At 43.4% G+C, this 17113-nt stretch overlaps 1 protein-coding gene across 1 annotated transcript in view; it reads left to right on the top strand.

The window, feature by feature from the left end:
* The first annotated feature begins 14730 nt into the window (after positions 1 to 14730).
* Positions 14731 to 17113, top strand: part of ntrk2a (neurotrophic tyrosine kinase, receptor, type 2a) — a 119470-nt gene continuing 117087 nt past the window's right edge. The window contains exon 1 of the mRNA XM_083783926.1: positions 14731 to 15304. Coding sequence (XP_083640052.1) covers positions 15051 to 15304 — 254 coding nt within the window. The 5' untranslated portion in view covers positions 14731 to 15050. The remainder of the gene's footprint in view (positions 15305 to 17113) is intronic.

The raw sequence follows: 17113 nt of genomic DNA, 5'->3' as shown, positions 1-17113 counted from the left end.
ATAATATGTGATGTCATTATGGGATTAGTCCAACACTGAGTGTTTTCGGTAGCTCCCCGCATTTTACACACACACACACACACACACACACACACACACACACACACACACACACACACACACACACACACACACACACACACACACACACACACACACACACACACACACACACACACACACACACACACACACACACACACACACACACACACGCACACGCACACGCACGCACACGCACACGCACACGCACACGCACACGCACACACACACAGGAGCCTTGAGAGAGGATTACAGGGGGTCCCCAGCAAAATGAGGAACAGTTTAACCCCCCTATTTTATCATTTAAAAGAAATCGCTGATCTACAAGCTCACAATGCTCACAAGAAAAATCTCTAAGCATTAAAAAAATAGTTTTAAAGAAAAATATTCTCTTATGGGGCTCCTGGCCTTTCAGATGGTGGTCTGCGGCCAAATACATATAGGCCTACATTTGGGGGTCCTTGACATGAAAATGTTTGAGAACCACTGGACAGCAAATATCCGTGCCCAGTTGCACCAGTGATCTGGGTTTCACTATTTGTTGGGCAAATTGATTGATCAGATGTTTCCAAAAACAAAACTGAATCCTGACATGAACTCTGATGACACATGGCACACTGATGATATGGAGTCAATAGAGCTTGTTTTTCTCTCTTTTCCTTTTCTTTCCTTTACTACTTATGCTACTACATTGTCTGAAGCCATACAAAAATAAGAATTACTCTTATGGCATGTTCCTGTGCACAAGATGCAACAATAAAGAACAACCTTGAACATTCCAGAAACTATGTTCCCACTTTGAGCAGTTAATCATTTTGTATCCAAGCATTACTATTTACAATCCCACTGACTATCCCTCTAACAAAATGCCCACAATGTTGCACATTCCCATCAATCCCATGGTCCAGCCATGAGTGTCAGCGAGCCTCATACCTCTTACAAATGTTTGGGTCACGGACCCAATTTATGGGTTGCGACTCGCGAGTAGATGTTTTACAATGTTTTTAAATTATTATTTTAAAAGACAGTCAGAAATCTAATTATAGTTGTTTTTCTTTTCTTTTTTCCAGGAACAAATGCAATGAGAGAGTGAATTGCTGCCCTACACACACACACACACACTAACATCGGGGTCTGCTTGAGTCTACAGTGTTGTACAGCAGGGATCTGCAACCTTCTTCATATTAAGTGCCATGTTTTCATGTTTGTGATAGTCAGTGTGCCATATATAATTATGACACTCGATTATGACACTCCATAAAGGAAAAAACATTTTCATTACAAGATTTCATCACCACCCATGACCTGGATCTTCTGCTCCTTACTGTACCTTGGTCTCGCCCGGTGACTCAACATCTTTCTCCGAACTCCTACCCCCCAATTTTTAAAAACAATATCCACTGCTCCCTGATTCAGCCCATTGCTACTTATTTAAGCTTTGAATTACAAACCTTTGAGCAAAAAATGCCCCCCCCCCCCCCCCCAAAAGTAAACATTTTATAAATGAGTTTGCTGATTTCCTGTCACGTACTATAATAAATTACGATCACTGTCTATTCCTGGGCGACTACAATGTGCACATTTGCTGTGAATCCAAACCCCTTGTAACGGATTTCTTAAATCTCACTGATTCATTTAACCTCACTCAGTCTGTAACAACTCATGAAAAGGGACACATTTTGGACCTCATCTTATCTAAAGGACTCAAAATAAGCATATCTGACATCTGTACTCCTCCATGAGGCAATATGAAAATACCTTGTTGTAACTTAACTTTTCACACTATATTGGCAAACATTGGAATGTTCTTATACTGTATGTTGTCGTCTGGACCCTCACATGAGGGTGGCCTGGTTGCTCAGTAGAGCACTCACCTTTCAACCACAATAGAGTATGTGCATGCATAAAGTGAGTGGCAAAGTGAGTTTAACGTTGTTTAATGCAATCAGATTTCTGGAGGTATGAGCTGTCAAGGCCAGAAAGTGTTTTTTTCCCCACTCAGTAGGCGTTCCCGCATAACTTCCGGGTATGATAATGATGCCACGTGCATACCCTCTACGTCTATGACTATGCCATGGCTTTGATCCTGGGCACCTCCGACTCTGATAAGAAGGCACTCTGACCTATTACTTGTACTACTTACAGTAAGTCCAAGATACTTCCTTAATGTTAACGAAGTCCACACCCACAACACCAGAGGGAGTGCAACAAACCATGTACAACCCAGATTCGGCACAAACAAGGGACTAAATAATTGTCGCTCCTATGCCACCAAAATGTGGAACGCCCTATACCAACAGTCATTAAGACATGCGAAATCCCTCGACTCCTTCAAAACCACTCTCAAAGGGCACCTATTCGAAACTGGCCCCCGTAAAATCTGAGTTTAACTCAATCTGGGCAAAAATTGGTAATAAGCAAATTAAAGTGCTCTAGTCTAGATAGATTTAATAATCATAAAAGTTTACCAAGAGTGTTATAGGAAGATTATAACAAATCTTCCTGACACTGCCATCTCGGAAATATACGAATTAGGCGTCCACCCAATCATAAAGAAAAGTATTTCAAAATGTATCTAATTGTCTAAAAATGTGAAATACACAAGTTTGCATATGTTGATCATCTGGTTTAAAAAGGTTATCTTTGAAAAACAAGGAAGGGTCCCGCACACTGTCAAGGTCCCGCACACTGTCAAACTTGCCAGGAATGTTGCTCTTTATTGGTCAACGTTTCGGTCGATTAGACCTTCATCAGGATTCAGGACAGACAATGATGGTCTGTCTTGATGAAGGTCTAATCAGACAATGATTGTCTGTCCTGATGAAGGTCTAATCGACCGAAACGTTGACCAATAAAGAGCAACATTCCTGGCAAGTTTCTGACAGTGTGTGGGACCCTTCTTTGTTTTTCAAAGATAACCTTTTTTTTTTTTTTTTTTTAAGATATTTCTTTGCGGCTTACGCCTTTTATTGATTTTTGAAGGGACAGACAGTAGGCTGACAGGAAACGGGAGAGAGATGGGGGGATGACATGCAGTAAAGGCCGTGTCAGGTCCGGGAGTCGAACCCGCGGCACACTGCGACTGGATTACCAGTCCGGTGCCCAGACCGTTACGCTACGGCCTGGGCCAAAGATAACCTTTTAAAGTATGCTTTATTGCCCTACGCACCTGTCACTAGCCTTCTGAGGTGTGCATCTGCCTTTTGCTAATAAGATCATCTGGTTTAAACATTACAGCCCACACCGTTTATATGTGGTGGCCATATTGGATTTGGCTGTTGTGGTGACCCCGAAGGTCGCTGACTTGGGTGCCCTAGCATTAGAGCATGCCTTGGGCTACATCCAGGCCTGGATTGGCATATGCCCGGTGGGCCGACCCTCTGGTGTGGGCCAAATTAAATTAGTTGTCTGTTGGTTGTGTATCATTTATGCTGATATTTTAGTTAGGCCATCAGTTTATACCACAGGCATGCGATATAATTTTTAAGCAGTTTCTTCACAAGTATTATGCAGTTGGTTACCTTGTACACATTATGTACATAATTATTGGGAACATCAATTACTGCATAAAGTTCGTTGGACAAATATACAGCAGATTTACATGTATGCCATAAATTAACACGATTTGCCTTCAGCACTTTAAATAAGCACATTTTCTGAAATCCTGCCTTGACTATTGACAATGAATGGACAATTTTAAGTGTTTGTGTAAACAAACAATGCGTAACACAAACATTGAAGACGATGGTGAGGTGCAAATTCTGATTGGCCGGAATGAGATGATGTATGATGATGTACGACGATAAGAGAGCCCCTCACTTAGTCACTTCAGGGTGTGATTGTATTTCTTTTAAACCACAATGTGTTTTCATAGTGATACCAATAAATAGAAATCAATACTACATTGAACATAATTGATTGATTTATCATAAAAAATAAGCATTCTCTGCACACTGCACAGGGCCAATCTACCTGACCACTTAACACGGTATAGTCTTTGGCTGTCAGACCACAAGCAAGATTTCCAAGTCGGTCCTGATCCAGAAAAGGTTGAGAACTACTACAAACTCAAACTATTTGTGTATTTTTTCTTCTCCTTCTCCTTCACAGTTAATCAGTGTGGTGTTTTGTGGTCTGTGGTCAGGTATACTGTCCCATGATGTTTCATTTATGTGCCGCCATGCTGGTGTACAACCACTAGGTAGTGCTGATGCATCATGTTACAGAGACCCATTCCACATAGCTGGCTGCTACCCAGGCAGGAAGGAGCTTAGGTGGGTTCACAATGTTTGGCTGTATTTTTTTGTTTAAACAAACTAGCACACTATACTAGCAACGTTTTATTCATGGCCTGTATAAATAAAGGCAAAATAAATAGTTAACTAAATTATACAGAATGTAAAATAGTGAAATGTGTAAACTGATTAATGTAATAATGTACATTATGTAAATCACTTAAGAACATAAACCAGCCAACTTCAGCGTTGTTCCCGAAGGGCAATTGGTTTTGCAGCATAGAGTGGAAGTGCAGTGCAGTGCAGCACTGCATCGTCAAGCATAAGCATCGGAACAGCAATAAGATCCATCTAATGATGATGATTAACCTGTCAACCTCCAATACAGTAGGCCAGACCTACTCATGCAAGCTAGCTACCTCATGTTCCCTGCATTGAGGAGGCTAATGGCCATGAGCTGCTGTGGATTTGCTAGGGGTGATGAGGAGAAAATCCATGCCTCTGCTTTTGACACCATATTTTTACCCCAGCATCGCTATTTATTTTACCATAAGATCTAGTTTAAGGGAGGGAGGACTGGCCAACGGGTGGGTGGGTTGGCGGGAGCACCTCTGACGTCACTTTGACTCAGACATGTCCATAAACAAACCCCATGCGCCCAGGACCACTGCCACGTCACTTTGACTCAGACATATCCATAAACAAACCCCATGCGCCCAGGACCACTGCCACGTCACTTTGACTCAGACATGTCCATAAACAAACCCCATGCGCCCAGGACCACTGCCACGTCACTTTGACTCAGACATGTCCATAAACAAACCCCATGTGCCCAGGACCACTGCCACGTCACTTTGACTCAGACATGTCCATAAACAAACCCCATGCACCCAGGACCACTGCCACGTCACTTTGACTCAGACATGTCCATAAACAAACCCCATGCGCCCAGGACCACTGCCACGTCACTTTGACTCAGACATGTCCATAAACAAACCCCATGCGCCCAGGACCACTGCCACGTCACTTTGACTCAGACATATCCATAAACAAACCCCATGCGTCCAGGACCACTGCCACGTCACTTTGACTCAGACATATCCATAAACAAACCCCATGCGTCCAGGACCACTGCCACGTCACTTTGACTCAGACATGTCCATAAACATAATACCCAATAGTGCTGTGCCTTCTGCCGAGTTGTTCGCATCTGCAGTTGTCCAGAGCCACCGATCCCAACAATATGCCATATATGGGCATGCGAATATACATGTGGTATGGGACTATACCAATGACATCTTGGATCTCCATAAATGGGCATAAAAGGGACACAGGTAGACAGACCCAGAGCCGTAGGACAGACCGATACAGAGATCTCCATGTATGGACAAATACAGATACTCTGACAAAGTCCCCGACACTATGACTCAGACATATCCGTCGGGTCGGCAAAGTAAATGTGATTCCATGCAGGATTCAATAAAGAAAGTCATTGTGGAACATGTCGAGTTTCCTTAGGAAGTAAAGTCATTATTGAGCTCTCCTACAAACCATTTCAGTATTACATTCAAAAGTTAAATTGTTTTGAACCTGAGTATTCCTAGCCGCTAACAGGTTCCACCTCTTGACCCTCAATGCCGGTGCCCTGAGTGGGGGGAGGATGGTGTCTGACCAGTGCCCTGAGTGGGGGGAGGATGGTGTCTGACCAGTGCCCTGAGTGGGGGGAGGATGGTGTCTGACCAGTGCCCTGAGTGGGGGGAGGGTGGTGTCTGACCTGTGCCCTGAGTGGGGGGAGGGTGGTGTCTGACCAGTGCCCTGAGTGGGGGGAGGATGGTGTCTGACCGGTGCCCTGTGTGGGGGGAGGATGGTGTCTGACCAGTGCCCTGAGTGGGGGGAGGATGGTGTCTGACCAGTGCCCTGAGTGGGAGGAGGATGGTGTCTGACCAGTGCCCTGAGTGGGGGGAGGATGGTGTCTGACCAGTGCCCTGAGTGGGGGAGGATGGTGTCTGACCAGTGCCCTGAGTGGGGGGAGGATGGTGTCTGACCAGTGCCCTGAGTGGGGGGAGGATGGTGTCTGACCAGTGCCCTGAGTGGGGGGAGGATGGTGTCTGACCAGTGCCCTGAGTGGGGGGAGGATGGTGTCTGACCAGTGCCCTGTGTGGGGGGAGGATGGTGTCTGACCAGTGCCCTGAGTGGGGGGAGGATGGTGTCTGACCAGTGCCCTGAGTGGGGGGAGGATGGTGTCTGACCAGTGCCCTGAGTGGGGGGAGGATGGTGTCTGACCAGTGCCCTGTGTGGGGGGAGGATGGTGTCTGAAGTCAAAGTTATTTTGTCCTTCGATTTGTCTCGATTCATCATCATGGAGGAGACTGCACTGTAACTTTGTCATCTGAAAACTTCAGCATTGCTTCTCAAAAGTGAGACAGTCTACCGGTATATGCGGACATATAGTCGTCTGTATGCAGAATATAAAGCAGTGGTGAGAGAACATACCCCTGGGGTAAACATGTGGATGAAGAGAGCTCACCTCACCTGACATGCACTCATTCACCCACACCCTCTGGGCTTCTGTTGGAGACTGGCCACTGCATGGGGAATCTATCTATTATATATGTGTCCAAAACAACTCCACAACCACTCGACTTGTAAAGGCATGTAGCATTGCCTTTGTGGTGTTGAGACTTTGCACGTGATTCGATCACTCAGGATGAGGTTTAATTTCAGTGGCAGCCATTTTAACATTCATCCCATATACATATCCTGCACTTGTTTTGGTGGAAGAGTGTAGAAAATCTACAATATCAACATGACCATAATGACTAGTGGCAGTGACGTTGATTCATACAGATATATCTGTCTTTGGGATTACCTGGTTCTCAGTCTAAATGGGTTCACAAACCTTTCAACCACGAGTCACGACCCCAAAATAATGCTGCCATTGGCTCACGACCCCAACCTAACCCCGGAGGTAATTGTATGCACATAAGCATGCAAGTTTTTTTTTTTTTCTTAAATTTTTTATCCCACAATTTTGTAACCCAGTTTTCTTTTCACCCAGTGCCAATTATCTAATGTAATCCTGGGCGCTACACTTCCTCTGCCAACCTGGGGGGGCAGCGGACTGACCTCATGCCTCCTTCTATGCATGAGGAGTCCAAGCTGCTTCTTTTCACCTGACAGGGGGGAGTTTCCCTGGTTGGACGTAGCGCGTGGAAGGAACACGTTATTCCAACCAGTTCCTTTCCCCTCCATCAGGCGCCCCGGCTGGCCAGGGGGAGGCAGTTTAGAGACCAGGATTACTGCATGTTTTTGTGAGGGTACCTACCCTAGGGGACACGGGGAGAACATGCAAACTCCACACAGAAAGGCCCTTTCGCCAACCCCGCCTTCGGGTATGGGCACTGATGACGCGGAGGAGGAAACACGCCGCCAGCACCCACAGCGCCCCGAGTGGGAATCGAACCCAGGACCTTCTAGCTGTGAGGCGACAGCACTACCAACTGTGCCACCGTGCCCCTGGGCTATGTAGGTTTTGTTAAAATGTATTCGTATTCTTTTTATAATGTATTTCACTCATTCTGTTGAATTTTATTCAGGTGTGTAATCTTTGTTTATAATTTTTGACCCAAAATAAAGTTGTGACCCCAACTTTGGGAACCCCACTCTAAACAGGGCTTTAAAAACCATGCGATTACATTCTTGTGGAAAGTTAGTCTATGGATAAGTCTAAGTTTTCATTTAACCAATTGCAGTGCTTATTTGACCTTGAATCATTTAATATTTAGGATTTTCTTTTGCTGTTGCCTTGCCACCTTGAATAGTGACATTATACTTTGTGTTATCCTCCATGTGATTTAAATACATACTGTATTATTGTGTGTATTTGCATTTGAATTTTGAATTTGACCAAATAAAATAAATTAATTAGCTACTGTATTACTACTACATACTGACTAGTAACAATGACCATATTGACTAGGTGACACGATCAGACATCCTAATTGACCCTGCATGACATTTCCTGTAAAGTTATTGGCCAAGGTTTCACCAGGCAAGGACAGTTTTAATTGAAAATATACAGTATATATTATGCTCATGGTTTGGGGTTCAAACCATTGTTCTTCATGAATTTTAATTCAATTACACAAAGCTCTTCTTCTATATGTTGGAAACTCCCAGTGCTGCGATTCAAACTGTGAACTGGGATCTGTGGATCCCAGGCCGTTGCTTTTGAGGGCTACAGTCAATTTGATGTAGCATCCACATGTTGAGACATTGTTGTTTTTCTTCATTAAGCTTGTTGAAGAAAAACATTTAAAAATTTTACGTTTTGTACATTGTGATTGTGAAAATCTGTATTTATAGGAATATGCCAAGTCGGTTAGAGATGACCACACAAGACAAAACAAATATTTGGAATGCTTTCAGCAAACCTTGCATGTTAAAATGGCAGGTTTGGATGGAGACTTGATTTAGGCCAGATTAAACGAACTCTAGCTGGGTAATTTGGTGACATCAAACCGTTTTTCTCAGGACAGTGGAGACTGGAGAACTATACTTTTTAATAAAAAAAATGTCTTTCACTGTGATATTATTAACACATTAGTGTTCAAATGTGTTGGCAAAAACTGTCAAAATATAGCACATCTCCCCAAACTGTTCCTGACCTATGGACAACATGGTTCTGGAACCGTTCGTTCCCATGGCTACTTACTTACTTCCCCACAGTCACTGGATGTCCTTGTGGTTCAGTGTACAAGGGCAACTAGCACAAGTTCACAATTTATGTGAGTCAAACCTCACAGCCTTCAACACATGCATGCTATTAGTCTGTCTTTGTTCATACGTGTACTCTCCATTTTACCCAAGATGTTGGAAACAGTTATCAGAGAGATACATATCATTATTTCTGAGAGTGCATGCATTTTAATTGCTCCATGCATGATGCAGGCTGTGCTCCCAGAATGCTCAGACTTGTGAGACATTCACCAGATTTGTACAGACACAAGGCTCCATAATTACACTCTTCCATTCAATAGCACTGCATGTGCGTCACAGCAAACGTCACATCAGAGCTGTACACGGGGAGAGGACATTGGGGAGAGAGGACAGAGTGAGGGGAGGAGAGCGCACCTCATAACTGTGTTTATTGCTGCTCACTGGCATATGCAATATCATCTCTCCCTTCCTCTCTGTTTTGCTCCCTGTCATTCTGTCTCACACAGTATGGAGTCTGATACAGAGATACAGTGGAGCAGAGAGATGAGCGCAGGAGTGCTGTAGCAGTTCTATACCTCTAAAGTCCAGTGACTCAGTTGTGTGAGACTGATTTATTCTTGTATTTGAAATGAGTCCAAGAGTAAGAGCCCTAGCAGCAGTGACTGACTGACTGGCTTAAGGCCTTGTAGCCTTCGCTGTAAGATGGCAGCTTATTGATTCAGGCCTGTCTTGGCTGTAAGCCCCACATGGTTATGAATTATAGCCTAATGATTTAATAAGGTGACGCTTGGTCTAGTACACAGCAGCTAAAGACCCAATGATTGGTGTTGGAAACCTGGGGCCCCAACGTGTCCCTTTGCCCTCTCTCTCCCAAATCTGTCCCTCAGATGTTTATTGGGCACTAGTATATCCACCTCTTTTCCTGCCGGCCATTATAGTACAGCATTAGATCAACTGAAAGGTATAGGAAGGTTTCACAGGCTTTCCTCTTTCTATTTTGTTCGCTTCTCTCATAGAAATATTATTTCTCTGCCTCTATTGCACTTGCTGGCTTCAGTCTGTAGGCTACACATCATTTTACATTGTTACCAAGCCCTGTCTACATTTCTGGACCAATCATATACTGTAGGCTAGAAGAAAGTTTAGCTTTTTATTTAAAGAAAATCACACCCGTGTGAACTGAGTGGTGCAACTCCCCCCTCTCTCTCTCTCCCCCCCCCCCTCCCCTCCCTCTCTCTCTCTCTCTCTCTCTCTCTCTCTCTCTCTCATTAGCAGGCAACAGTACAGCATTATCTCTCTCTCTGTTTCTGGCACAACAGCGCCCCTACTGATACTAATAGTCATACTCGTGCTCATTAACGTCACATACATAGGCGGACACGGACATTGCTGTTCCTTGGAGTGGTTGCACCACTCAAAAATTGTAGATTGGAGGGTTGTAGAGAAACATAATCTGTAATTTCACTCATCTTTAACTTCTATGGATATGCATAAGAGGGCGAGGTATCAAAATGATTTGTTTTTTTAATTGTATTCATAGCCCTATCATGGTGATGATGGATCTTAGGATTATGATATTCATTCACCTCAGGCTGTGAAGTTGAATATTTAAGATCATAATAATTGGTATAGGCCTATTCTTAATAGATTAGGAAAACCTACCTCTCATCTCGTCCCTACTCACTCAGCTTTGAGGTTACTCACCCCTCAGGGATGCTGTAGTGTAGTGTTCTTTCTAGGCGTTGCGTTGGTAGTAGTCGCCGTTGTTGTTCCCCCCGGCGGCGAGGGACCGCTTGCTGTGCCGTCATCAGATGCAGGTGACACGGCGGCGCTGTCTGTGCTGTCGTGTTCTGGTGGTGTCTTTCTGGAGGGAACGAAATGTAGCGTCTTCTGGATGCATCTCTTTTTTGCTGCTGTTTCCATCTTCTAGTAGCTGTACAATGTGAATTCCATGTCTGTGCCCCATTTATACAGTAAAGTTGCCAGGCGATTAACATGTCTATGGCTCGATGGTCGTTAGTCTATTGTTCCGTCGTCATGTTGTTATCGCACGTCTAATTAGACGTGTGACAACAACGACGCAACAATAGGACGCCGAGCTTTCGCTTTCGGGGGAGGGCTAGTGTTACTTTCGGTCAAAATCTCGCGGCACACCTGGACAGATCAAACGGCACAGTAAAGTGCCGCGGTACATAGGTTGAGAAACACTGGTGTAGGCTACCTCGGGTTTAGGTTACTCACCCCTCAGGGATGCTGTAGGCTACCTCGGGTTGAGGTTACTCTCCCCTCAGGGATGCTGTAGGCTACCTCGGGTTGAGGTTACTCACCCCTCAGGGATGCTGTAGGCTACCTCGGGTTGAGGTTACTCTCCCCTCAGGGATGCTGTAGTGTAGTGTAGGCTACCTTTGGGGTGAGCTTACTCTCCCCTCAGGGATGCTGTAGTGTAGGCTACCTTTGGGGTGAGCTTACTCTCCCCTCAGGGATGCTGTAGTGTAGGCTACCTCGGGTTGAGCTTACTCTCCCCTCAGGGATGCTGTAGTGTAGGCTTCATCGGGTTTAGTGTGTGTTATATTACACACTTGAATTATATTACTACACAATGAATGATGACTGAGTCTCATATCAGTGTGCTTTGATTTGTTCATTGTAAAGTCATACTAGTTCCACTCCAAGGGACATCAAGGAAACAACTCCGTTTTTCCAACTAAAGTCAATTTTATTTTTTCCAATTTTTTAATCCACAGTTGGCTTCATTTGTTGACTGGTTGGTTTCTTGAATTAGGTTGAAAACCTTAGAAAACAAAGAAACAAGGGTTTAACAACACTGCCAAACAATCAACACGTTCTCTTTTTAAACATGCCTGATTTACATAAACATAACATTAAATATTTTTAAATAATCAAATGCCTTTTAAACAATTAGTGTTTTAAATAACTAAATGAAGTTATGTTACCACTAATTTATCAAGGTCAACACAAATATTCTTAAGTTAAGTAACAATCTTGGAATAAAGAAAGAAAAATAGCTGATGTTCAAACTTCTAGATCAGCTCTTTTTCAACTAGCGTTTTAAACTTTAAACATAGTAAATCAATTTAGATGACTTTAAAATTCTTAAAGAAATGTAAATCATTTTAACATTTCTAACTTTAAAGTATACTTTTATACTTTCAAACACAAATTAAGGCAATTCTGCAATGTGACTTAGACACACATTAGATCAGATTTTAACACATAGGCCTACGCAGTATTGCAAACATCAGCGACCATTGGCCTCCTTGGACTTGGAACCCATGAGTAGGACTTGCTTCTTGTCTCTGGTAATTTGTTTGTGAGAATGCTCCCACCAGCCTTTTCAGGTGTTCCAGCTCAGGTAAACGAGCAGCCATCTTGCTGGTGCACTCTGGGAGATGTAGTTTTACCTGAGCCATCATGCTCAGTCATATACATTGACATAACAACGCGTCATCAGAGCGGAGGGAGGGGCGTCAGCTGCGACTCCGCGGCTCCGCCCACCCCCCGGGGTAAGATTTGTGATTTGTGATTTGCTCTCGTTCACTGCAATGCAATTTGCGGCATTTTCAAAACAATATTGCGCAGAGTAGCGATTATCTAACGTATTTGCAATGCCATACGTTGAAAGATCTGTTGCCCGCGGACAAGGCACGTTACCTCCGCAAGTTAGATATTATCGGCATAGGTGTTTGCCGTATGTGATTAAGGATTGGAAAAAGTTGCATTGGCAGCCATAGAAAATTCTGCCCGGGGTAAAACACCGGATGTGATGTTTTTGGGCGTTCCTGTCTTGTTAAAAAACCGGCTGTGACGTTTTTGGGCGTTCCTGTCTTGTTTCGTGTCAGTGTATGGAAGATTCTGAGTTTCTGAGTTTTGACTCAACATTCATTACTGGACATTCTGCAACAAGACGTTAAACACAAACAATGTATTAACACGTTTCTGTTAGGGATGTTAATAGTTCATAGTTCCTTATGAAATTATTTGATTCGATTAAACGTAACAATTAACAATTAATTTAAAAAAGTCTGCCGTTCTATCATTGGGCGATAGAACAATGGGGGGGGAGGGGCTACACACACACTGGCTCTGGGCACACTGTGAGGCGTGAAGGCGTCAGTTGGGCGTCGCGTCAGGTCTCACTTTAATGCCTGAGAGAAACTTAAAACTAAGTTCAGTCAGACAACTCACGAATAGATTAAACAATATTTATTGAAGAATGACGTGAGAGACTTGCACACACGTATACTCCCACATAGTAATGCAGCATGTTAACCCCTTGAGCATAGTATGGGCCTTTGAGCAAGCAAGAACCTCCCTTGAGGTTGACTGACTGAACTGACTCCGCCGCTCCGCGTGCTGCGTTTGATTAAAACAGAAGGAAGGAATATACGTTTGGCGTGGGACTGGGAGTGATTACGTTCTTTACCCTGCCGATGACCGCTGGATATGCTGTATGAAAATACGTTGCAATGTGAGAACGTACAATATTTTTTATTTTTTGAAAAATCCTGTATCACTCACTGCCAGTCTATTGCCCCCTTGTGGAGCAGTGGAGCTATATCTCTGTATGTGTTGTCTTTGGCAGGCAAGGAACACAGTGACTAGTAGAAAAGACTATAACATTACATAAAGCACATGAAAAAATTATAACTACACTTTGCATAAACTTTTATCTTTTTAACTATTTAACTTAATTGTACCAATTACCGGTAACTCTACATGAACTTGAGTATAGGAATTAATAATAATGAAATAAACCTGTGCAACATACAGGACCATTTCAAAGATATTAACCCGTGAGATCTCATCATAAACAGTCACCAATTAAAGTGTTTTCTCATGATGGAGACGTTTCTGGGAACTGATTCTTGGATCCTCCAAGAATCAGGACCAGCTGGCTGATTTGTAAGGCAGTTTGGTAGTGGTACTTTAATTTATGTAGACATTGTAATGATTAGAAGGGTGACCATCTCTAAGGCATCTAGAAGTCTCCATATCATCCCTTTGGGTGGTGGGTGAAAATCCATTGTGAGTCATATCATATTGTACAGTCAGTCCCTCTGATACAGTATTATAAACAATCATAATGTCGTGGTTATCAATATGCTTATGCAGCTATATGTGTCGTCTGAATCAGGCAGCTGAGGCCGGCGGAAATCATAACAGACATAGCACTCTAAAATATATGCATAGTTTCATTATATAGATATTCCACTGTTACATTCTTAGCTTACGCATGTTTCATGATAACAATTCTTTATGTATGTGATGTATTGCCATGCTTTTTGTTCTCGCTTAATGTAAATCGCTCTGGATTAAGAGCGTCTGCTAAATGCCTAAATTGTAGTGTGGTACCCATCCATCGCTTGCACTTCACACGTCTCTCCCCTCCGTTCTCCTCTTCTCCATCCTTCCCTCCCTCCTCCCTTTTAGGCGCTAATGAAGCAAAGCAACAACGCGCGGTTACGGTGCACGGTTCTCCCATGTTGTCATTATTCAGTCTCATCCACCCACAGTCTTCCCTTCATGTCGCCCTGTCGAGCTGAATCCAGAGGATCGAGCCTGATCACTGCGTGTCAGCTGCCTCAGAGGGAGAGAGAGAGGGTGGAACGTGGAAGAGGGAGAGAGAGACAGAGAGAGAGAGAGAGAGAGAGAGAGCGCGAAGGAATCCTCCTTGGCACACAGACGTCAGTGTCTCAGTGTGATTTTGAGTGACTGGTCGACTGACGGATTGTAAAGGAAGCAAAGCATCATTGGCTGTTTAACCTTTTCCACATATTTTTGGGGGGTGTTACTCAGAATGCCGATGGTTTTCTAAATGCGTCCTAATTTCTGCTTCTGGATTGTTTATTTTTATTTTTATTTTTTTTAATATATATTTTTTTTATTTCTCGTCACAGGGAGCTCATCATTTAAAAAAACCCATATAAAGTAGACCTATTATTAAGCTATTTTGTTTTGTTATCTGGGCTGATCCCAGCCATCCTGGGCCGGGCGTGGGGGTTCAGCGAGCTGTAGCTATAGTTGGTACCCGAGATGAGCGCCTGGAGACCTAGGACCGGAGACGTGTCTCCGTCGGGGAGCAGAGGGTCTGGGCTTTGGCGGTGGTCGTCATGGGTTCTGTTCGTCGGGCTGGCGGTGGGTTCGGGGGGCTTGTGGAGATTCGGGGCGGCGTGTCCATCGTCATGCTCCTGCAGCGGGACCAGGATCTCGTGCGTGGACCAGGATCGGGGCATCATGGCTTTCCCCGTACTGCCGAGCGAACTGGAGATGGAGAATGTCACTGACATGTAAGTGTCCGATTCCGACGATGTGTTCATAAATAAACAGAACAATGTTGGATATTGTAGTGTAGGCTATATAGAATGCATTCATTCTCACATGTTCCCTGTTGAGTGTTGACTCAGTTGTGAACGTGCGTGCATTGAATCCGTTCTATAGTTCTATATGCCAGTTTGGCCATGTGTATAATATAATATAATGCACCCTCTTCACTCTCCAGACTGATCGCTCAGTCTCGGCCATGCATGCAAACAACAGCTGGCCAATCAATGTCCAATCAACATTAAATGTTGATTTGAACAGTTGTAGGACTACATTTATGTCACATTAATTCAGCTTTCAGCATGCTTCGACACAGCTGACAGCATCATCAATTCATGGGTTGCATAATCAAACAAACCCAAGTAAAGTTGGAGGCTGAAGCATATGCCTATTCATTGGCATTTATTGCGATATCATCGTGAAAGAAAACAAACGGGTTTAGAAAGCAAATTAGATGAATCAAACAAAGTTTGCCAAAAAACCCAAAATGTTATTATGGCCCCTAATCTATATTTTATAGCCCCTAATTTAGTTTGAATGTGAGTGTGAGTGTGAGTGTGAGTGTGTGTGTGTGTGTGTGTGTGTGTGTGTGTGTGTGTGTGTGTGTGTGTGTGTGTGTGTGTGTGTGCGTGTGTGTGTGTGTGTGTGTGTGTGTGTTGAACTAGATGGGGTTGGTTCCGATACAAACTTGGCCGCAGGGATAAAGCGCGCGGAGACTAGACACATGTGTGCCGCCCGCTACCACACATCCCTGTCTAAATATTAGCACAGACACTTCCCGAGATGATTATAGGACTCCATTAAAATAAGCCCCAAAGACCAGAAATATCGACGTTCAAAAGAGGCGATTCCTATTTTCTGTCATACAGCCTCCTAGTCTATTTGGGGCATTTGGATCATCCATTTTCTGTTGTTGGAAGATTATTCGAACAGAGACATAATCTGGGATTTTAAATTCTAATTTCAAATATCCAAAATGTAGCCTACCTTATTCCCTGTATTTGGAAAGCTGCACAAATATATAAGGCATGCATAATCACCAAACCAAAGACGAATAACGCCCTCATTAACATATTTAATTGCGTCAATAGCCTATATCATTTTTGTCATGAATTATAGATAAACGACCTTGATATCTTTGGCAGAGAGATAAACAATCTTATTTATCGTCGGGCTTGCAAAAGCCTTGGAAGCTGTTTCAGTGAGCCAGCGAAAAGCATGCATCCGTGGCACGGAGTGCTTGGGCTAATGCAACATAGCCAAATTAATGGCCACGTACGAGTAGGTTTTTCCCTGTAAATTACAAATGACCTTGCTAAAATCAGACAGAGACAGGTTACAAAGTTATCCATCTGTGTTAAGTGCTTATCATGGTCAAATTCTCTAACAAGCTATAGCCTTCTGCCACATCAGATTGCCAGTACTGTTGTAACTGATTGAATTAGACTTTTGTTTAACCTTTCTAAAAATTATATAGCCTAGATATACAATCATTGTTTGTTCTAAAATATTGTAAAACAGTAACCTACACATCACAAGATATTTGACTGAGACTCACAACATATCAACATTTTTCAATACATTGTGTTGATAGCCTAATTTGTTTTGTAAAACATCTTATCTTAATGTGGGTATTAATTGCCATAGGCCTATAGGCTATGCCCTATCCAAATGATGATCCACCATGTTTGAAAGTAAAATGAAACTGTACAAAATAATACGCCTATACTAAAAGTTCAATCCCATACATAGGCCTATTTATATAAATCATGGAG

The sequence above is a fragment of the Protomyctophum parallelum genome (assembly GCF_964188405.1).
Source record: "Protomyctophum parallelum genome assembly, chromosome: 15".
NCBI lineage: Eukaryota > Metazoa > Chordata > Actinopteri > Myctophiformes > Myctophidae > Protomyctophum > Protomyctophum parallelum.
The sequence above is the reverse complement of the archived record's forward strand: the minus strand, read 5'-3'. Positions and strand labels throughout refer to the sequence as shown.